This window comes from Molothrus aeneus, chromosome 6 (genome assembly GCF_037042795.1).
Source record: "Molothrus aeneus isolate 106 chromosome 6, BPBGC_Maene_1.0, whole genome shotgun sequence".
NCBI lineage: Eukaryota > Metazoa > Chordata > Aves > Passeriformes > Icteridae > Molothrus > Molothrus aeneus.
The window spans coordinates 51,965,865-51,989,959 of NC_089651.1; the positions used below are offsets into that span (position 1 = coordinate 51,965,865).

The window sequence follows — 24,095 nt, forward strand, 5'->3', positions numbered from 1 at the left end:
GCGCATATTGAAGTCCTCAAAATGATGACGGACACACGGTTTTCGCACGAGAGGGCCAACTAACTTCAGGCATGCTCTAGATTGTTTTCTTGTTGGGTTTGTTTTGGTTTTTTTTTTTCCTTTAACGTTTCCGCTCCCCAGTGACGGGTGCCCCTCGCCCAAGAGCGGCGGAGGCAGCGGCTGCAGGGACCCCCCGCTTCCCACGGGCCGCAACAGGACGAGCTCGCCGGAGCCTCGGGGCCCTGAGGGCACCTCAGCCCGTCCGGCTGCCCCGCTCAGCCTGCGGGAACACCCCGAGGCGTGGCCGGAGCCCGGGCGGAGCGGGGGAGCCCTCGGGAGAGCCCCGATGCCTCCGGGAGAGCTCCGGAGCGGTCAGGAGCGCTCCGATGCCGCCGGGAGAGCTCCGGAGCCGTCGGAAGCGCCCCGATCCCCCCGAGAGAGCGCCGGGGGCGGAGGCGCCGCCAGCCCCGCCCGCTCGGTGACGAGCGCGAGCTGCGGCCCACGTGACGCGCGCAGCCAATGGGCGGGCAGGGCCCGCTCCCCGCGGGCGGGGGAGGAAGGGGGAGCACCAAGGCCGCCGCGGAGCGGGGGAGCGGCAGCGCGGGGCGGGCGCGGCGCGGAGCGAAGCGGGGCCGGCGGGGGCTGCGCCTCCGCGGCCATGCCGAATAAAAACAAGAAAGAGAAAGTGAGTCGGGGGGGATTGGGAGAGACGGGCCCCGCGGGGGGGGCTGTGGGGTGCAGGCCCCGCGGGGAGGAGGGGCCTGGGGTGGGGGGCGGCAGCGGCGAGCGGCGCCCGTTCCCAGGCGCTGGGAGAGCCGCGCGAGGGGGAGCCCCGGGTGAGGGGCAGCTCCGTCCCTCCCTCCCTCGCTGCGGTGTGCCGGCCTCCCCCGGGTGCCGGGGAGGGGGCAGCTCCCGGCGGGGCCTAGTCCGGGGGTGCCGAGGCGGGGTCCTGGTACCGACTCGCCGGCGGCCGTCGGAGGGAGGGAGTCGGTGGAGGGCGGCCGTGGGTTTGGCGTGCGGGGGAGTGCTGGAGGGAGGGAATGGGAAACGTGTCCTGAGCCCGGGCTGGCTGAGGCGGAGCGGGGAGCGGGGCTCTCGCTCGGGGCTGGCCCGGGGGCGTTGGGGAGGGGGAAGGGATTATTTCCATGGCAAGGTGGGGGCGTCCGTACCCACGGCGTCTTGCCCGGGCCCCGTCCTGGGAAGTTTTGCTGCTGCGTAGCTCTGGCTGCAGTGGGGGCTGTGCTTGGGGGATCTCCATAAGTATTCAAGGAGCACTGATCGCCCCTCGGAGGCTTTCAGCTCCTTCTCCTGACAATAGAATGAACCTAGCTTTGGCCCCGCTTTGCCTCAGGCTCCCGGGAGTGATTTGTCTGGCGGCTACGAAAGGGGCTTGCACAAGTAACGATAGCAGAAAACTTGTAAACCCGGCAGGAAGTTAGCTGGATTGCACTTTATTTTGTGTGATAGGCAATTAGCTGTGAGTGCAAGTCAGAAACAGTGAAGTGTGCTGTCCTCCTCAGCCAGCTGCTGTGCTTCTCGACCGCTTCTGTTTAGCTTTTAGTTTGTCAACGTCAGTTTAAAATTGGATGTAGGGAAGTTGAGTGTTGAGGTTTTTGGGAGTTGTTTGCTTTAAATTTTCCCAATATCCTTGGCCCTTTCGATGTTAAAAACATTGAAACTTTTTTTTCACTTTTCTGAGAGTAACAAATCTCAAAAATGGGTGAAGGATTCAAGGGAAGTACAATGCTGTGATGCAGAAAATTGAGTTGTGGGGCCTACTTCTAACAGTGGACTTTCTAGCCCCTAGAACAGACAAAATAATAAAGTGTAAAACGTGTACTATACTGATGCTAGCATCAAAGCTAAACTAAATATAAATATTTCTGAACCAAAAAACCAAAGACAGCAAGGTAGTAAAACTAAGTAATTTCTTAGACATGGTTCAAATCATTTGCATTCTTTGTCCCTGCCTGCTTACCTATGTGAAAGCTTATCTTTATAGGTGAATTTTGAGGCATAAATAAAACTCCAAAGTCTTCCTACATATAAAAAATTATTAAAGTGGCTTTGTAGAGACTTTCAGTTCAATATTATCATCTTCCAGTTAAATTGTATCACTTTTATTCTGCCAACTTTATTACTTTTAGCAAATATCTAAAAAAGCCTGATTCCTTGACTTAAGAATCTATCTAGAGCTCCTTTAAAAAAAACCAAAAAAAACAAAAACTGAAACTTCAAACTTTTTTTTAAGGAACCTGCAAAATCAGTTAAGAGTGGAAAAAGTGGCAAAGATGGACAAGATAACCAAGAACATGAGGTAAATATTACTAAAAACCATAGTATTTTTCACAGTCTTTTCACAGTCATTTGTAATAACTTCTGAAAAGTGCTTTAAGGTTTTCTACGTTGTTATTTTGACATGATGATAGTTTTGAGGGAAAATGACTCTGGAACTACTGCCCTGGTATTTGGCAAGATATAAGATGATGCTTTTAAGGAAGTCAGTTTTATTTAGAGTAAATAAATATTTGCTTGTTACAGTCTTAAATACTCATGTATTCCCTTTTTTGGTTATGAGATGCACATCTGGTTTATTTTCTGCTTTTATTGTGAGTTTTTGGGCTTCTCTTCTTGTTGCTCAATGTCGTTTTTAGAATTCTCTGTAATTCCCAGAGGTCTCTTCTCTCAAACTGTCGATGCTGGCATGTCAGGTAAGTGTCAGTATCCTGGTTTATTGTCAGGAGACCTTAGGCTTAATGAGAGGCTGCCAGCTGTTGTGTTATGTAGATCCTTTTTATAGGTATACCATGAAGTGTGCCATTTTTGACTAATTATTCTGTTGATTTTTTTTCCTTCTGCATTTCTTTCTGTTTTGCCCACTAGCAAGGCACAGCAACTTGAAAAGGGACGATTAAATCATTATTTACTCCCTTGCACACGTTCATCCAGAAACTCAGAATTAGTTTTGTTTGATTTGGAAATCCACCATTTACGTTAATTTCCTGAAATTTCTTTAAAATGTTCTTGGTAGTTTAAATGTAAAATGGTATTCTGAAAAGTTATGTATTTCAGCCTCTAAACAATTCTTGATACTGAAAGATAATGTTTGAGAACAAAACACTCATCTAGCTTTACCATTTTTCCTGTCCTGAAATGACTGTTAGGGGTAGGTGGGTTGGACTATTTATTGTATGCAGCTCAATGAGTTCTCATTTGTCTGTTGTGCAGAGTGATTCATGCTACTGTCATAAATCAAGAAGATCATTAAAACTTGTAATTTGTGTGTAAAAGTATTTTGGTAAATTCCTGTGAGAGTGATTGAGTTTTGATGGAGGGAAGCTAGCTTCTAGAAAGGATCTCAGCTACCAGGGGAGCTTGTAGAATGAAGTGGGAAATGTATCAGTGTAGATGTTCATAGTGGTGTAAATAGATGTACTTCATTGTGATGTGTTCTGTCTTTGCAGTATTATTGCTATGGTATTAAAGAGAGTGTCACTTGGCCATATTTTTAATTCCTGTGTAGTTGTAATACTCATTATTATCACCATCTTTGGAGTACATTTTTGACTACTTATTTTCTCAAGCTTCTGAATGACAAGTTTCTGAGACCAAGACTATTTTCTTATTCCCTCTTGGTACTTCAGGATTGAGTGTAAAGCTCCCCAAGATAATAAGTGAAGAGCTTTGTATGGTAGCCAAAAATGTGTATGTGGGTTTCTTTGTCATTTCTTCCTGTCTTTGCAGATCTAGATTTTTGGGTTTTAAACTTGAAATGTGAGAGAGATGAATCTCAATTGAAGAATATGTTTTACTGTTCATACACTCTTTCTTTTGTCCATCCAGGTAGAATTCCCAGTGAAAAGTACAGTTTACTTGACCATATGTGAGCAGGGGCAGAATGGGAAAGGAACTGGGAATGTTACTGGCACATACAGTATGGTTGTCATTCCCAGTGGGCATTATTTACTCTCCATACAGTTTTGAACACCTCAGTGCTTGACTCATTATCTTAATTAATAGAGTAATTGCACACAAAATAGTAATGTAGACTTTGCATTCTAACGTGGCTGGCTGTAATCCTGCTGGATGTTAGCTGGTGTTTATATGAACAGAAAGGAGGCTATTTATTAACATAGTGAAGATTGGTAAATACAGAAATATTCAGGAGCATCCTGTTAATACATTTTTAGGTTTCCTTTCTCTTTGAAAAAGGTTGTTGTCATGTGTCGTTCTACATATGTTTTAATATGGCTTTTAAAAAATCCTCTCCTAGACTATGAGTAGGTTTGGAAATATGGTGGTTCATTTCAGCTTTTTGTTTCTCAAAATGCATTTAATGCATATGCATTTAATGCAAATGGCAGATTGTAAAGACTAGAAACCGCCTGCTGTTCAAAGAACAGGGACAACACAAGCAGCAGCATCCCACAAATACTTTATTTATAGATACTTTTATAGCACTTAACTAAATTCATGATGCCTTGAACTTCTATAGATAAAAAAAGTAAAACAGGTCTTAGTATTTACAAAAATGAGCATGTGCTTTTCCTGTCTTGCAGTCAGAGAAATGAGGTTTCAGTTGATAGAAGCTGTACAGCAAGTTTGAAAAGGGATTGAAATGATTCCTGGTATACCAGGTCCAGAATGCCCATGCTAAAAGGGTGAAAATCACTTAAGCTGATGGTTTTTGCATTAGCTGAGTGTGTTAACTCTAAAGAAGCCTTGCTACCTGTGAAGTAGCAGGGACCTCCCTTTTGAATTGCTATGTGGTCAACTGCTGATGCTTGAGGAGAAAGAACCAGAGTAGATGTTTATGTAGGATCTTTCATCCTGGTATACTTTCCTTTAAGCCAGTATGTGGTTTAGAAGGTTGTTTAACTGGAAGTTATGTAAAATTAGTATTAAATTATTAATTATGTAATTGACATTTATATATATTTTTAATATGTATTTTATATTTAGGGTTTTTTCCCCCAAAATCCTGCTTAATGTCCCCTACATAGGAGGACTGCTGTTACTTTGATTGTCCTTCTCTTGTTTCCATTTCCTTTTGTTACAGAGGTACCAGAAATGCACAGTCTGTATGAGGTGAGGGTACCTTGTCCTTCTGTACCCAATGCCATTATTCCAGTTTCCAGTTGCATGTTGCTCATTTATTGAACACTTAAGAAAAAACTAATATGATTGAGCTCCTGTCTAAGCTTATTTTGTAACCTGTTAGTAAATGCTAATAAATTAGACTAAATAGTTGCCAGAACACTTAAATCTATTCCTTTAAGTATAACCTCCTATTTCATTAGTTAGTCCAGCATATTAGGGTCCTCAAGTTGTGAACAAAGACTTAATCTGTTGTGTATTGGTTTTCCCCTCTGTGGGAGTAGTGTCTCTGCTCTGGTAAATTCTTGGGGCCTTTGTTTAACAGTGCCCAAAAACTATACTTGCACCAAAAACTGATACTGAAAATTAAATCCACCTGGATGTGGTGATTGGCCATTCCATTGGTACCTTGTGGACATATGCCCTGTGATCTAACTGGCTTTTGCAGGAATTATTTATCTGCTGGATGAGCTTTGTTGTAGAGTTTTGTTTTGTCACAGGGGTGTGGAGGTCTCCTTTTGAGTGGAGGCAGTAGTAATTTATGGACAGTCCCATTTGTTTAGAAAAGGTGACTTGGTCATAGTTAATGACTGTTGAAAAACATGACCTTTTTCTATCTCTAGAAAAACCTAACCTAATACCTAAAATAATTCAAGTGCAGTACTTTAGCAGTGGTTTTCAAATACTACCACAGAGGAAGGAAGTTAAAATTCTAACCCTATATACTCTTTATTTCTGACTTTTTTTTGTCTGTGAGAGAGTAGGTGGTAAAACTTGCTCTTTTCACCAGTCACTGGAACAGTTCAGGACAATTAATTCACTACTGTGATTCACCTGGGGGATGGAAGGGTCAGAAGTAGCTGGTGGCCTTTCATACATGACAATAGTCTGGTATAAAACTAGGTGACAGGGAGTGATGGCTTCTTCCCTGTCTAGCTGGACTGGCCTAAACTGGCATGAAAGTTCTAAATGTCATTTGCTTTCATTTTCAATCCAGATGCTGAGTAGTCTGTAGAAGGCAAAGAATATTTTTGTTGTTTGAGAAAGTATTGGCTTGGTGACTATCAGCAAATGAAAACAGAAGTTATAACTCATTCTTCTGCCATGCAGAAAAGCAAACGGAAAACTAATGTGGTTTTGAGAAGCCTCTCTGTGTGTGTGTGTATTATCTTGTTGTTTCCACGTGCTGTCCTTGTTGGTTCTTTCTACTTTAAAGGTATTTTGTTGTGGGTTTTTTTTCTTCTTTTTAATGTAGGTAAATCAAAATGTAATAAAATGCAAATTGTATTAGCCATTTTTCTTGCTGTGCAAGAAATTGATCTATTGATAGCATGTGTTGCTGATGTTAGACTATAATCACTGCTGAGACCAATTTTAAAAATAATTTAAAGTCTTTTAAGTGCTATCCATGCTTCTATCCTGCCACTGTCTCACAGCCATCACTTTTCAGTAGGTGTATTAGTGCAGAAATTTTGTAAGGCTTTGTTTTCAGAAGTTTTTCTTCCCTGCTTTTTGAGGCCTTTTTAATTTAGAAGTTAACTTCTTAAGCTACTTAGCATAGTGGTAATACTTTTCAGTAAATAGATTTGCCAAAAAATTATAGAAATCTCTGTTTGCATCTTCAAAACACTTCAGCACAAGTAATGATTTTCATCCCTCTGAAAGAACCTCCAGAGGTGGCTATCCAGTTTTCCATGATCACCTTTATTAGCCAGCACATGGTGGGGAAAGACTGTCAGTGTTCTCACTACTTCTTTAAATAATTCCTGATTATATGAGCACAAAGGATTGTCACTTCCATTAAAAGTAGGAAGTTGCCAAAGGAATGGGTAGTAGAAGCAGTGTTGATGTTTTTTGCATGGCTTTTTAAGCTGAGATCATATGTGGAAGTATCCTAACATTTAAAGGAAAGCAAGGAATAGACAAAAGCAATAAATCCAGCACTATTTTGTGTTAACAGGTTTCTGTGATCAGCTGAAGTTACTTAGAATGTTGAGTGGATATTCTCTATATATGCTGCTTATTTTTCTCATGTTTACTGTTTGTGATTTTCATTATTGTGCTATTTACCATGAGAAACAAACATACCTGATCTTGAAGATGGGGACTGTTTCACAGTGTCCAGTTTGAGACTAGAATTTTCTACTTCAGAATTTTTTTAAGTTATACTTGAAAGCCTTGGCACAAGTAAGTACTAATTTGGCAGTTCATTTAGGCACCAAGGCAGAGGAGGTTGAGGTTTGGGGAATGGGGAGGGTACAAAGTTCTGTGATTGTTTTCTCTTCTTTGTTAACATGCATTAGGACTGCTCCTAAATAATTTCTGGAAATACCTCCTTGTCACAGGTAGGTATTTATCAACTTATGTGAATAAATCCCTCCATCATTGTTGTTCAGTCGTAGAATCACAGAATGGGATGGGTTGGTTTGGAAGGACCTTAAAGACCATCTAGTCCCAATCCCTCTGCCATCAGCAGGGACACCCTCCACTAGACCAGGTTGCTCACAGCTCCATCCAGCCTAACCTTGAACACTTCCAGGGGTGGAGCATCCACAACTTCTCAGGAGAAACTCTTCCAGTGCCTTACCACTCTCACAGTAAAGAATTTCTTCCTGATATTTAATCTGAACTTACTTTCAGTTTAAAGCCATTCCCCCTTCTCCTGTCCCTACATGCCCTTGTAAACAAAAGTTTCTGCATCTTTCTTGTAGGTGCCCTTCAGGTGCTGGAAGGATGCAATTAGGTCACCCCAAAGCCTTTCTTCTCCAGGTTGAACAAACCCAGTCCTCTCAGTCTTTCTCATAGCAGAGGTGCTCCATCCCTCTGCACTTGCTCCAACAGCTCCATGTCCTTCCTGTGCTGAGGACCACACAGCTGGATGTGGTGTTCCAGGTGGGGTCTCACCTGAGCAGAGGGGCAGAATCCCCTCCCTCCCTGCCCTGCTGCCCACGGTGCTGGGGATGCAGCCCCACACACAGGTGGTTTCTGGGCTGCCAGTGCCCCTGGCTGGGTCATGTCCAGCCTCTCATCCACCAGCACCCCAAAGCCTTCTCAGCAGAGCTGCTCTCCATCTGTTCATCCCCAGCCTGGATTGATATCAGAGTTGCCTGGACCCTGGTGCAGCACCAGCACTTGGTCTTGTTAAACTGCATGAGATTCGCATGGGCTCATTTCTCAGGCTTGTCCAGGCCCCTCTGCTTGGCATCCCATCCTTCAGGTGCATCAACCCTCACACCATTTGGGCAGTTTCTGTAACTCAGTAGCACTGCATTTTGGATACATGGCATTCATCATCTTTGACGTGTAAGATTGTTCTTTACTTGTTCTTGGTAGAAGTTGTTGTCCTTAACAAAGAGATACATTTAGCACTGACAGGCATCTCCATCTCATAACAACCCTAGCTGGGCCCTGGCTCTTCTCTTCAGTGGTGTGCCCCAGCTGGACAGGCTGCAGGGCCAGTGCTTTCATGAGCCAGTCCCATGCAGTAGTAGATAAAGGTGATTTAAAACTGGTGGTCTTGCATATGGAAGAAGAGTTAGATTATGAAATAAAATTGAAATTTCAAACAACTTGTCCTCTCAAGTTTGAATCATGGAATGATTATAAACAGACAGTGTTAGACCCATTATGTAGCTTTCTAGGGCTATTAGGTTGGGATTTTACTCATACATTAGCGAAACAGGATTTTAAACCAGAAGTGTGTCTGAAGTTGGGGTGGATTTTCTCTTGAATCAGTTATAACGGATACAAAATAAAGTTTGTGGGCTTTGGAGTGGGTTTGTTTAGTTTTAAATTGGTGTGCCAACTTCTTTAAAAAATTAATTTGAAAACTATTTTTTGATCATGTCTTGAAGTTCTGATTTTCTTTCCTAGAGAGATTATTTTAATGGGTTGATATAACCATGAAAAAATACTTGAGTGTATACACCTACTTGAGTGTATATAGCCTCAGCTATTTACTGAGTAAAGAGATGCCATGTGTTATTCTTAGAGCATCTACAAAACTTTTTGTTTGTCTTTAACTTCTGTAATTTTTCTATTTCCAATTTTTATTGACATCTTGGCTTTTTGCTTTTGACAACTAGAATTTCCTTCTGTCTTCTAAGCAAAGGCACCTTAATACTGAATAGTGGAGTTACCTTAATGGTGTTTGTTATGTAACTTTAACATTATGCTTCTAAAATTAATGGTGTTATTAAAGTGTACCAAACACTGCTGTATACAAGTATTTTATTACCTAAAATGAGACACTTCTGAAAACAGGATCTTATGCCCTTCTACTTCTTACACAAGGCTGACAACAACTTGTGTAACATATGAGGTGTCAGAACTGTCTGTGGTTTAGTTCTTGCTATCCTCTGCTTTCTAATGGTGTTTTTAAGCTCTCTGAATCCTTCCTGAATGGAAGCAGCACAGCCATGAAGGTGAAGGCTGTTCTAATCAAAAGGAACAAAGGAACTTTCAAAAATGGATACCAGCATTTTGTAAACTGAAAATATCCTTTTCATCCGTTGTTTCAAATTGCTTCTCTTAATTTTTTTCATAAGAGTTAAGGCCTAGCACTCAGAGAGTACTCAGATGTACATGAACACATGTAATACAGAATTATTAATGTAGTTATTTCTTAGAGAATACAGTGAGAAAAACAGGTAGCTGTTGAATCTACCCATATGTTCACAGACTACAAAATATCTTGTGTGCATTTCCCCCCCCTCAATTTCATTTGAAACCAGAATATATTGGTAATTCTAGAAGTAGGATGGTAGGCTTTGGGGTTTTTTGTTTGTGTGTCCTTCCCTGCAACAGGCTTAGAGGGCCATTTACAGAAACCAACCAGCCAAAAGCTAGGAAAAAAATCCTGGCCTATTCCTGAATATGCTTCTTAAAAGATGACTGCCAAATATTATAATTTGCTACACATTTATAGTGACTTTTATATACTTCCTCATCACTTCTCAATTTAGCAGTCTGAAATACTGACAAGTATTTCAGCAACATGTAAAATAAAAGCATATGAGAGCCAAAGATGAAGTGATTTGGTGTAACAGTTCTGTAGAAGCAGTTACAGTTACTATTCATAGAATCATAGAATGGTCTGGTTGGAAGAGACCCACAAGATTATCTAGTTCCAACCTGCCATGGTGAGGGACACCTTCCAAAAGACCAGATTACTTGTCATGGACTATAACTCTCTCAAAGAGCATCTAATACAAATACCAAATTGGTGGGCAGGAGGCAAAGTAAAATAAGAGTATGACTGTGTGAAGTGAGAAGCTTCTATGAATAGATCAGGGAGCACAAAAATATGGACTTCAGTGGTAAAGCCACATGTGCAGTTGCCTTAGCTCATCAGTAGCTGTATATAATTAAAATTTACAGTAGTGTATAGGAGTTGATGCCTAAAGCAAATGGGTCAGTGTATGATTTCCTTCAAATGTGGGAACCTTACATATATATGTGTGCATATGTGTATGTACATACATATATCTAAAAAGAACAAGGGTAGTTTTTGTTGGTTTGGGGTTTTGTAAAGTAAAAGGATACTTCAGGCTCATCAGAGAGAAATTATAATGAAAATCAGTAAGTAAAGTAATTGAAACCAGGCCATCCTTTATCCAGATTCTTCATCCCTGAATTCATATAAATGTTTTGAAATAATACTTAGGACATTATCTGGTTTAAATCTTATTTAATCAGCTAACTGGTTGTTGCAGGTAACAATTTATTTTTATTTCCTGAGGACATTTCTTGCATTGAAGTTTTGTGATAGAAGATACATTAGGAACCAAGTGTTGCTTTGCTGCTTTTTGTGAAGTACCAGGTGCTCACTGATGGTGGTGTTTCAGCAAAAACAAAGCAGTGTCGATCCACTTGAAGTCTGAGCCTGGGCACCCTCTCATCTTTGCCAGTACTCTGCAACCTTGGGCTGAAGATCTGAGCTCTGACTAAAGGGAATCAAATCTCAGGTTGTTCCTGGAGTATATTAGTTAAAGCAAAATTAAATTTACAAGAAGCAAATGGAAAACAAGCCTTATGCTACTGATGCTTAATTGTGAATGTAAAATTATAGTCTATTAATGTCAAGGATGCAGCACACTGAGCTGAAACATGGGATTGGTTTGGTGTGTTGCAAGTCTGGTCTATTACACAAAGCTGTGGTGATACAATTCTTTAGAAGATAAAATTTGAGTCCTGTGTATAAGCAGCTAACAGGAAATACAAGCAATGCTTTGTGTTGTGAAAAATAAACAGCGGCAAGAAAGGCAGGAAAGCTTCAGCAAGTTAAGACTTCTGAGTGGTTTGTGACAGTCAAGTTTGTTGTGGGCTCCACAGCAAAGAGGCCCAGATGGCCCTTGGTGCTTGTAAGAAACATCCCAGGCACTGACACAATTCAGCAGACTCCATGCTGTCTCTGGCAAAACACTAATGGAACTCCATAGGCAGACATTGAGAGTAGCCAGCATAGCACTGCTGTACGTAAATGCAAAATCATAGTTGTTAAACAAGTACTAGAGCATAAATCCGTGAGTGCTAAAATACAGAGTTTGTCATTACTATCACGTTGAAAAGTTAATCTTTTTGCTTATCATTAGAACAGCGTGGATACTCAAAGCTTTAGGATACAGCTCTTGGTGTAATAAAAACATAGTAAGTAATGCTGAGATAGACTGGATAGTAATCTCCAGCAGTAATCTCAACTGCTGAGAGTGTTTAACAATAATAAGCATATTTGCTAGAAAGGCAGCTGCAAAGATCATTCTAGCAGCCAATCCAGTTATCATTCTGGCAAATGATTTTGTTGAGGAAAAACAATAGACATCTAAATTGCCATCTGTGTGAAACCACCCAGAGTCTTCAGCACCGTAAGCTGCCTCTGCAGAGACTCCTCCCTAAGTTGTCTGTCCAGACTGGCTTGTGGTGGTAAAACTAGTGAATAATAATGGCATAGTAGCAAGAATCTTCAACAAATAACTTCAGAAATATCTGCTGTCCAAAACACTACCCTGCAAACATGTTGTTTCCCTGCTGGTTTTAACTGTGTTATTTATGGATCAGTGTTCCCTTTTATGTACCCAGTGTATTCCATATCAAGCTTTGTATCATTTGTACTGATTCTCTGTAGATTGAAAATACTGATGTTAAAAATCATATCTACTTGTTCCATAATAAACTCTGCCAGCACATACATGTGCTAGAATTACTGCAGACTGTCTGAAAGCACTGTCAGGCCTTATCTTTAATACCATTAGTAAAAAGAGTTTATTCTGATGTTATCCTCTTGGAAGTCATGTTGAATTGGTGCTGGTAACAACACAGACTTGAAATCAGGTGACACATACTGCTCTCCTGGTAGTGTTGTCTTGAACAACTTGCCTTGGTGCCAGCTGCTGATGTCACACCACCAGCCCACTTCCTGTAGGTATGGTGTGGATATATTTACCAGCCTGATGACAGCTGGGCCATATACCAGATACTATCTGTCCTTGTTCCCACCCCAAACCAGTAAACGAAGATCTGCCAAGGAGAGAGCTCTGTGGTAGTGTTCAAGATTCCTGGAGTGTTCAGAGATTCAGAGATTATTCACACTACTTTGAAGTTACTGCAGAAGGGAAAAAACTACATGGAAGGCTCTTTAGCTGCTCCCTGCCCATTTTGATTCCTTGATCTTTGATTTCAGTTGTCATCTCAAGAGATTAAATTAAATTCAGCTTCTCAGCCTAATTACATTGATTATGTATTAAGCCTCAACCTGTTAGCCAAATTATTTTGGTTACATACTGGGCCCTCATACAGTTTTGAAAATCAAGTTGTTAATGTCCCTTTCATGTTTTGTGATGATCTGTGTTTAGTTTCAGTAACCTGTATTTCAATTTCATTTTAAGCATGTTTTAGATGTACTCCAGAATGCTTTCATAGCATTTTCTGGGGCTGCCTTGGCAAGAAACAAGCTCTTCTGGGTGCTGTAGATCAGACCTCTGTTTATCTTAATGAAAAATAAGTTCATGGAGGCTACTTACTATACCAAAAGGAAAAGAGGGAAGGGATTAATTCTGCATTAAAATAAGCATTTTCCCTCTGCTTCAGATTCAGACTGATGATTCTTTTAAAGTGTTCTGTGCTTTTTGCTCTGTGTACTTGTATTTTACAGGGAACCTTAATCATGTGTGAATTGGTACAGGGTTCACCTACCAGATTCCATAGTCCAGAGTTTTTTCTCAAGGTTTTGCTCCTGCCATTGTGGAATGGTGTGCACACTGATATAAGCTTGAATGCAGTGGTGATACTTAGAAGGCAGAAATGTGTATATTTGAATATTTGTATATACAGAAATGTGTATATGCAGAAATGTGTATATTAGTCTTAGAGTGATCTGTGTAAAGAAACACCATATAGCGTGCTACCCAGCACCATGTTTCTTCAGGCAGAAGATCTCTATTGCCTTGTGCTTAGGAGATCTGATTTTGTCACTAGAAAGCCATCCAGTTTTCTAAGTATTTTAATGACAGATGCATCAAGGTGATTTTACTGTCATTTTCAAATCCTCACCCTGCTCTTATATCTTAGGAAGCAGTATCCAAGCTTGCTGCATCGTTATAGAATTGACTTCACTCTAGGCTTGGCTTGGTTTGGCTTTTGATTTTGTGGATCAGAAGGCTTTGTGTCCTTTGGTCTAATTCAGTTACTAGTGCTTTGAAAGGTAAAGTCAGACAGAGTTCTTCTGGTTGCCCTTGTTTGTCGAGGTAGCTTGAATAGCATTTCTGGGAGACTGTCAGAAAGGGAAGAATAGGTTCTCCTGAAAGACTTCTTCATGTACACGGCATGCAGGGTGGATCCTCCTCCCAAGTCCCACCATACTCTCTCTTGTGTCTTAGATAGTTGTCCAGAAGTAAAAGTTGCATTGTGGGATGCTTGATGATGATCAGTTTAACTTAAAAAGAAAAATTGGCTGTAACTGTAGATGTGCTTGCTCTACTCGTGTCTTTCTTTCCCTGGTTGCAAACTTAGTGTTGTGTTCTTATCTTTACCTGCCTGTATAATGTCAGAAAAGCGAAAGATCCAACTTTGCTCAAAAGAGTGATGTTAAAAGGAATGTACCACATCCTGCTTGGTGCAGGATTCAAGGGATGAAGGGATGCAAGGGCTCTCTGCCTTTGAACCGTTGTGACTGACAAAAAAACTTCTCTCCTCCCCACCTTTCACTCTATTGAATTAATTTTAAGCTTAGTCATGGCCACTGAGGAGCATCAGCTGTATATCTTCAATTGTTAAAATCAGAATTTAAAAGTTGAAATCACACTTAAGCTGATTGTCTTAATGTTCATTGAAGTATGTATGTAAAGCTCTAGCTTTTCAGAAATAAATTGATCAGAAAACCTGAGGGTTGTGTTTTAATCATGATTTGAAGAAACATTCTCAACGTGACATTTTTCAGAGCAGTTTGTGCACATTTCACAGAGCAGTTTGTGCACATTTTTAGATGTTTATCAGAACTTTTGGAATTGAATGTCCATATAAACATTTGGGTAGGAGGGAGCTGTTTGCCAGAACAAGGGCAAGAATAGATATTGCTTCCTCTGGTCATAGAAAGAGAATTGATAAAAAGGTGTCTGTAGCCTGACTGTTCTGGTGTCAAATACATTGAACTGTTCACTGATGTGGCAGTGTCCAGCACTTACTCTTGGGAGCTGTGGTGTCTGTGGGAGTTTGGTTTGTTACTGGGAGGAGGAAGCTGAGCTTGGCTCTTCCATCTGAACTCAAAAATCTCCTTACTCTCAAAGAAAGTGTGTTACCGTGAAATCTTTAGCAGATGAATACACAAATGTTAGTCTGAATTTGTTTGCCTTTTTTGAAGAGATGTGGTTAAAATTGCTGAGCTTTGTGGCTTAAGTTGACTTAACTCACTTTCTGGGTGCCCTTCTGTCCAGTGTTGCTGCAAGCCCTGGAGGACAAGCTCCTGGAGCTCTTCCATGGTAGCACCATAGTGCCAGTTGCAGAGGTCATTGGGTACAGCTGCATGGCACTGAAATCATGGTTTAGAAATAATTCTGGCAGCTTTCTGGTATGTGCTGGCTGACAGGAGCATGACTGAAAAGCAGGGGTGATCATGCTTGATGTGTAGGAAGCAGGAGGAAATCTGATGGATAAATGGTCCAGTGATTCAGGACTAGAATTACTCTGGAGTCATCACTTCTAGATGGGAAGTTGCCATAGCAACAAAAAATGCTTTCTTTCAACAGTTCTAGTCAGAAATGTTACCCATCCTCTTAAATAACCACTTCTGGCTAATTTTAGAATTTTTCTGCAATTTAGAATACTTGCTTCCCTGAGGTGTGTGCATGTGTGCAGACACATGAGAGCACCTGTTAATTTGGAATGAGAATTTGTTTGGGAAATAGAGGAAACAGGAAAATGGCTTTTCCTGTTCTAAGTAATGAAAAAATACAGGTGGCAGTGGAAAGTAGCCAGTTCAGAAAAACACCATTAGGCTCAAAAACAATATTGAAAGTACAGAATCCTGTGCAGTAAAAATGTTTATGATGCATCTTAATTAGCATTTATTGCTTAATACTCAGTAAGTTATTGCTTCCTAATTCTTAGTGCTGTTTTTCCTTTAGCTTAGTCTATTAATACTTTTGTTTGTAATGCTTTTTAGAATTTCAATTAATGGATAGAAATTACCTTGCAGATCACTTGTATTTCTGCATAAACATTTTCAAGCATTTAGTGTCTGAGATTGAAAAGTGAAATAGTCTGAAAAATGCAATGTAACAGGTATTACTTGTACATAAATTCTTTCAATTTGCTGATGTATTCCATTTTTACTGGAACAAGTTCTAGAGTGTTTTTGGTAACTGAGACTTATAATATTCACTGTACTGTCTCCCTTTATTTGTTCTATAAGGCTGTATAAGGGGTTTTGCTTTTATAATATTAAATTTGAAAAATGGTCATCTTAAATGGGTTCAATGAAACCTAAATTTTGCTCTCAGTCATCTTTGATATATTAAGTGCTGTGTGTATAATATAATACAATTGTTAATCTGTTCTTGAAGTATATATTCTTTCCTGGTCATACTACTAAAACAAAATTGGAATTAAATTACTTTGAGTGACCTTTTGAGTCTTGGAGAGTCAAAAGGTAGACATTTATGTATGGTAACATTTCCATGCAGGCTGAATGTATACACTACAAAACTATGCAAATTGTTGATGAATAAGCTTTTCTGGAAATACTTTTTAGAACATGAAGAAAATTGGTTTCCCTTGGTTTAGCACTATCTATGAAAAGGCCACAGATGTTATTCCATGCAGGACTGAAGCTGCTTTCATACCTATAACACTTAACGAAATTCTAATGAAATCAAGTCAAACTGCCAAAGTACCAGTGTTACAACTTGATTTCCATCATGAATCCTATTCCCATCTGATTTTTTTCCCTATTGCTTATCTTGTGGGCACTTTCTGAGAAGAATACGGTCTTTCCTGTAAGGAAGAAGTGCCAAGGTATATTTTAAGATGTGTGTGCTTCTAGTTTGCAAATTTGAGAAACTTTTACAGCAAATTAAGGGCCTGCAAAATGAATTACAATATTGCAGCAAGAGGTCCTTGTCAGCTGTTCCTGTATTTTTAGCGTAGATCACTCATAGATGTTTTATCATTCTAGTAATGAATGTCATGAAATTATCCATATTTTGAAAGTTAACTATTGCCTCCTTTAAACCTGCTTTTCCTCCTTCAAAAAAAAAAAAGGAATGAGAAAGGCAGCACCACAAGTTCTGACAGGCTTTTGTTAAGGATGCATTTTATTCAGCTTGAGAGAGAGCAAGTGTAGTCAGTGGAATAACAGCAAACTGAAAACCTGTAGTGGGAACCATTTTTCTGGATTTATGTTATAAACTTCATACAGAGGTACAGTGACAATTTAATAAAAATTATTACAGTAAGAGCAACTTGCTTTGAGTAGGCAGTAAACCATGTTTTTGAAGCTGTTAAAGCTACTACAATAGTAAGACTCACTCCTTTAACTTTGTATCAAAGCCTGACTGCCCTGGCCAAGCTTAGGACTGTCAGCAAGGCACAGGATGAATAGGCAGTGAAAGGTCCACCTGCTGTAAATAGACAAGTTTCTCTGGTCCCTGTGAAGATGAACTTAAATACCTAGGACACCCAGACTTCTCACATGGGGAGAGGTGAGAGTAGCTGAGGAACTACATTATTTGAAAATATCTTTTCACTTGTCTGGTAACTTCAAATAAATGGGCTGCTGCATATATCAAGGTGATCTATTCCCATCTGTATGAGGGTTATGGTGCAGAAATAAATGGTGAAAAGATGAGCAGAATAGGTGGCAATACATTCAGAGGATGAGGGATACAATAGTTTCATTAAAAGCATATTAATTTTCAGTTATTTCTGTGAAGATTTTTATTTCTAAGTTCAGCTGTAATTAACTGCTTTAATTTCTTTTTAAACAGGTGTCAAACAAAAAATCAAATAGCGCTCCTCCCCCAGCACAACTATCTAAAATCAAAGTACCAGCACCACAGACTGTAGTGAAGAAGGAAAAGCGTCAGAGTTCTTCAAGGTTTAATGTTAGCAATAACAGGGAGCTTCAAAAACTGCCAGCTTTAAAAGGTATGTCTTTCCAAAGTGGAATTACTCTTGTGGGGAAATTTGGGCATGAGGCTGAGAAGCACCTCAGCTGTCACACTTCTAATATCTGGACAGCATACATAATACATCAAGTATGCACATCTGCAAACTGCACATACTTACACTGCATGGTTTTTTCTTTTGTTTTATCTCCACTTGAGGACTTCCAGTATGTTGCCTTCTTGGCAGTCAGTATAGGCAATGTCTGTGTGACAGCATATTCACTCATCTCACATAAAAGCACACTATTTAGGATCTCTTTGCAAAATATTAGGCATCTGTCCTCAGAGCAGTGTGCTCAAACCTTGCTTCATTTGTGCTGAAATTTCTCTTTATACTGTTAGAAGACCTGGTCTATCACTATGTATGGGTCTGTTTTTGCTGAGCATGGGTCAGGCAGAGTGGTGCCTTTTTAGTGTATATGAATTTTTCCTTTGTTGATTTTAAGGCATTTTTATCTCTTAGATTTATGTTTACTTCCATCTGTGACAAAAAGATGATGATAATTGATGGGTCTTCTCTTACTAACCCAGCTTTTATCATTTTTATTTGCTCTGAAGGCTTATTTAGAGGAAACCAAAAAAAGGCAGTTTTGAAACAAAAAAAAGGTAATGTGTACTGCTTTACAGTGTTCAAGAGTTCAAGATTGCCAATGAAAGCCAAATAGATCACTGAAATGTTGAGTAGTACTGGTGTAGGCAATGTGAAATTATGGGAAAAATTATTGTATTCTTTCCTCCATTCATCATTTTCTTAATATAATAAATTAGTGTTTCTTGAAAATAAACTCTGCTTCTCAGCCTGTCTGAATTACACTGCATTTCATTCAGATCAAATGAGATTGCAAGATTTTTCTCTTTACACAGATACTGTTTTTACAAAAAGAATCTGAAATACTGTCCATCATATTAATTAAGCAGCCTGTATAGAAGATGCTGTTTAATATATTTCAAGACTAAACTACTGGTTATTTAGTTAGTTAATTTCAATATATGTATTCAATTTTTAATAAGACTATTTAGCAGCACAGATTATGAATAATATGTTCTGTCTTTTAAACTGACATAGAAGGTTCATGCACAAGCTGTGACAACCAGGGCATGAGTGACATAAGCAAAAGATACTAAATTAAAGTAGTGATTTTTATAAGAAGTTACACATACAGAACCTTTTGTTCAAAGACTCAGACAAAAGAATATAATTTGTTTCTTGGTCATATTTTAAAGAGAGTGGTTCTAGTAGTGCCTGGGACTGCAGCTCAGGGATACCAGAACTGAGCATGCAATTAGAAGCAGTATGGACAGAGAGCTGGAAATGGGGAAAATGAGTGCAGATAGGACAGGGGAGAACTAACCCATCCTACAGTAGTGAAGGTGAAGTTTAAGATCTGTTTCTACCTTGGCTGTGTTGCAGTTTAAACCAGTAGGCCAGTGAAGTGCAGAAGAATGTTGCTTGTAGTTGGAGGAGGGAGGAGTAAGAAAAAAAGCAAATTCTTATAAACTGTCTCAGGTATTTTCTCAGAGCATTCTAGCACTTTTTGACACAGTGTTCCTATTTGTGAAGAAATGGTAGGAGTATTGTGCATTGTAATTGCCTTGAGTCTGCAATCACTCCCCCACGCTCAGGTGAAAGGAATGAAAAGATCTTGAGCTTCTCCCTGGTGCTGTGTGTATGTCCCCAGGTTGTCATGGGCCAAACTTTGTTATGGAGCACTGGTGCAGTTGTTGATCTACTGAGGGGCAGTAATTGCCACCTTTCACTAGTCAAGGCAGTACTAGCTTTATTACCAAGCTGTACCCAATCTCCTGCATCATGCCAGATGTCTGCATAATGGCTGTGCTCAATGCATGTGCTTACTCCTGATGTAATTCCAGCCTGCTGGGGTTGCTGAGGATACTGTTGGCCAGTCACACTGCTCCTCTAAAAGATACAGAGATACTTGACTTAATGTGCATTTAGTGGGTCAAGTGAATCTGGGAAACTTTCTTTTTGGATATCTTTGTGTGTTGTTTAATGTCTGTGTCTGGACAGGAGTTAAATTGGACTGGCAGGCTATAATTTAAAGGACTGAAATGATTAAGACAGGTTTGACTTCTGTGAAGTGCTGGGAAGAACATAGTGTTCCTTCAGGTTAGCTGCACTTAACCAGCTTTCAAACTCCTGTTACTCATAACAGGTGGCTGCATTTCTATGGCTACAGTACCTGGGGAACCTTTCTTTTGTCTGTAGTAGAGCAAGAGGTGTGTATTTTCTTACAAATGTTGCACGGATTACTGTGTGGTGTGATGTACTTTACATGAGACTGTATTTTAAGCACAAAATATAGAATGGGGTTGTCTTTGCATACTTTAAGGTCCATATGAGATATGTGGAAGCTTGTAACTGGTAAGATCTAAATGACCTGTGGTATTGGTGAGATAACCACCTTTCTTCTGTGCCACAGGTCTGGAGATGAGGTCAGCAGATCGCTTGAAACAGTGGGAGGGAAAGGAGAAGCTGCCAAGGTGGCTTTTCATCAAGATTTCTTATTTAAGAAATAGCTTTTTGATCTTCAGGCATGCTGCAAACTTTCTCTTGGGTGTTATACCAAAGTGCTGATGATAAGCTTCTGGAAATTCCAGCATATTTGCCCTGGTGACTGGTATTAGTGTGGTATGCTTTCTGTTCATGGGAGCAATTTATGATTAATGTTATGCACCCTCTGATTATCCAGGAAATGGAGGAGCAGGATAGCTCAGATAATGCAGAAAGAAAGGGAAACAGATTATGAATTAAGAGGTTTAAGAAGAGAGCTGAATGTAGAAAAGAGAAGTCTGTGATGTAATTGGTTTGTGGAACATCAAGATCCACATATTAGCAAAGCTGCAAACTTGTTATGCTCCCTGCAGCACAGTGCAGTGCAACCTGGTTTAGCTGGGTAGAACAGGGAGCTCGTCTGCCCACAGATAACCTAAAGTATCTCTGGAGAAGTGCTTTCAGAACAGTGCCAAACATCTTGAAAAGATCTTACCTGTTTTCACAAAAAAAAAAAAAAAAAATCTGTGCCATTAAACTTGTGCTTTGTTCATTTCTGCTTATCCAGTTGCATTTGTTAGCTAACATTGGTAGTACAGGTACTTAAGTTACAGAAAGTTGATTTCTATTTTAAATTGTTAATTGAGAAAAAATTATACTGGACCTTAAGATGTGTTTTGTTTTATTTTATTTTGGTTTGAAAGCTTGCAGACTAATGCTTTGTTTATATCAAATATAAATGGCAAAGGGTGCTTCAGCCTTCAGAAACATACCAGTTTCTTAATTTTTAGTTTCCTAAGAAAGCAGTTAGTCATTTAGGATATGTTAAAATCAGTATATTAAATATAAAATATTAGAATTACATAAACAGTTAAAATTGTTTAAAACTTTAAAAATGTGTTCTCTGTGAAATAAACAGTGTAAGTGTTCAATATTATTATGTAAATATATTTAAAAAGTAGCATATCCAAGGTTGTGCACACTTGAGCACTGACACAGTGAAGAGAGTTTGTGTTCTTTGCATGCTCACTTCAGCTTTATGAATTCATTGTTACATTACTGGTAATTTTTCATGGTAAGTGAGATTTCTAACTGTGCAAACAGGTGAATGTATTTGTAAGTTATTTTGCATGAATGTGCTGATTTTAGTAAACAGTAAATGTAGTAAACTGTAAAATAGAGAAATGACTGTACAAAGTGTTGAGATTTTTAAGGATATGGTCTGAATCATGACAATATGTAAGAAAATGTCACAATGAGAATTTTAAAATATAATATTAAAACACCCTAAATAGGATAAAATGTTTCATGCACTGTCAAATACAGTTGTGTCACAAATCTAACTTTAACCTTCCAGCAATATTCATTAAAAGCAATGTTCTCTGTCAGTTCTAGAATAACAAATTTGAAAAAATAAGTCAGTACTACTTAATATTCCGAAACGTTGCAAACTTTCCCAATGAACATATGTTAGTCATGCATATGTAAATTTGGGCATGATTCAAAAATATGCTTTTTTGGTAGCATTTTCATATATACTTTTTTAAAGCTGGGTAAAATCCTTTTACAGCCATATAAAGGCCTCTTGGGATGCAGTGTCGTGATTCAGTTTGTGCATTTGGCATTGAAGTTTTTTGTTGCTTTTGTTTGGGAGGTTCTTTTAGATAAAAGTGAACATTGTTAGATACAACAGAGATTGGACATCAGCTTTTATTTTCAAATACAGTTCTCAATTTATTTTAAAAGTTACCATTTACCTCTTGGAGTTGGACTTCTGATCTCAAACATGTGGATACAATATTCTTATAAATGTTTTTATGAAGGTAGGAAGAAATAAGCCACATTGACAGCTGAGGAATATGAACTGACTTTTAGTGCTGAGAAGTATAGAATTGTTTTTTTTAATGTAGAATATCTGCATGTGATAGGATTAAACAGATTCTGGTATTTTGTTGTTTAAGATCTTAGCACACATTTTGATCAGTCCTGGTTTTGATCTTCTGATGATGTCAGTTTCTGCTTTAGCATGGTTTCAACATTAGAAGTACTATTAGTCATATCTATTTGAAAAACCCAAAAACAACACAAAAAAACCTACTCAATAAAAGTGGGGAGATGGAAAAGAAAGGAACATGGCAGGTCATTTTTCTGAGCACATTTCATGCAGAGAGCATGGTTCTTGTTTTTCTTCAAGCAGAGACTTCAGAGCTCTGCCAAATTCTGACTCTGTTCTGTGTAAAAGAACATCAGGGTGGTGTCTCAACTCGTCTGCCTGTGATACAGGACTCTGATAGGGAGGGAAGCATTATTAAAGCTTTCCTAATGTTTTTAAGTTGTAAATGGCTGTCTAGGAGATAGCTCTGTTTTCATCATCTGTAAATATTGTCTGATTAATCAAAATTGCAGAAGAGGTGATTTCAGTTTGAGTCTGATACCTAAAAAAACAATAGTACCAAATTTTGATTGATAAAACTGTTGAAACCACAAGAAAGGAGGAAAATGTGAGAATTGCTCAAGAGGTCAGAAATGTGAAATTATTGTGTGTTTTTCTCAAGTGCAGAGTACTAATAAGTAAGCAAAACTGATATCAAGTAAATGAGAAAGCAAGTCAAGTTTTGTTCTCGGTACTGTAGAGAAATTCAGCCATATATGTTGATAGTTTCTACAAGCTCTTATTGGAATACATTTAAACTTAAGCAGAGTGTGTTACCTGTTCATTTAAAGCTAGCATTTATTTTCATGGTACAAAAGAGATTGACTGGATGTGTGCAATGTAATTGAATTTGTGAGAATCATGGCACTAATGGACTGCTTTGGGGTTTTGAGGAGCAATTTTCATATAAGCTGCTGAAATTGGAGATCTCAAGGTTTAAGATCATTTTCATTGCAGAAACCTCCTGCCACTCATAATTTATTAGAGGACAAATATGCAGTACTTTGGTCTTTCAGTTTAATTGTACTTCTTCTGTGCATGCATGGCAATTCAGGAATTGTGTCCAGCTGCGAGGTGGTAGCATTCCTGTTTAGATAAAAGTATTTTATGCAAAGTGAGATGGTAGATTAAACAAGATAATGCTGCTATAAAATATAATTTACCGTAATACATAATTCATTTAAAAGGCAAGACACTAAGGCAAAACAAATTAATTCTCATGGAAAATATCAATGAATGCAGTTTTGTGAAACAGATCATCATCCTCTCCTTCATATGTGACCTATAGTGGAGTAACTATGCTAAATGCTGTCCTTCTGGTCCTGACTGTGTTTGTGCTTTTATAGGTTTTTTTGGCAGCCCAGTGTTGTATCATATTTATTGAAACAAAAAGTCCATAATGGAAAATACTGCAGAAGGTCATTCTTTCCTATATGAGTATGGTTGAATGCATGTATTGTCAGTGAATGTATGTATTGTATCATGTGAAGGAACTGGGGAGGCTTTTTATCCTGTACTTTACCTTAAAAGTATTATCAGTACTGCCTAAACAGACTTTCCTGTACTGATTTTTCTTTTAGATATTTAACATAATCATTAAAATGTCTGTGGTGAGCATATACATTTCTTAAACCAAAAGCTGACAATTGTTTGGTGTTCATACAGGAACATATGATCTGTCAGTGGTTATAAAGTAATTAATATTTAAATGTTTAGAAATTATCCAGTCTGAATTGCTCTGTAGCATTTTAAAGATTAAGAAACATGATACCTAATGAATGAAGAACTTCCAAAAAAAGAAGGTTGTAGAGGAAAAATACTTTGCTTGAGTGTGTGAATTCTTTTCCTTCAGCTAGTTTTACATGAAATCATAGGCTTGGATTAATGAGCCATTTTT

General features: G+C 39.1%; 1 protein-coding gene across 2 annotated transcripts in view; it reads left to right on the plus strand.

Moving 5' to 3' along the window:
* Positions 1-590: 590 nt before the first annotated feature.
* PPP2R5C (protein phosphatase 2 regulatory subunit B'gamma) overlaps positions 591-24,095 on the plus strand; it is a 71,275-nt gene continuing 47,770 nt past the window's right edge. Inside the window, exons 1-3 of one of the 2 annotated variants that reach the window (XM_066551371.1) lie at positions 591-685; positions 2,252-2,317; positions 17,574-17,733. In XM_066551371.1, the coding sequence (XP_066407468.1) occupies positions 659-685; positions 2,252-2,317; positions 17,574-17,733 (253 nt within the window). In that variant the 5' untranslated portion in view covers positions 591-658. The remainder of the gene's footprint in view (positions 686-2,251; positions 2,318-17,573; positions 17,734-24,095) is intronic. The other variant, XM_066551372.1, reaches the window with a different exon arrangement.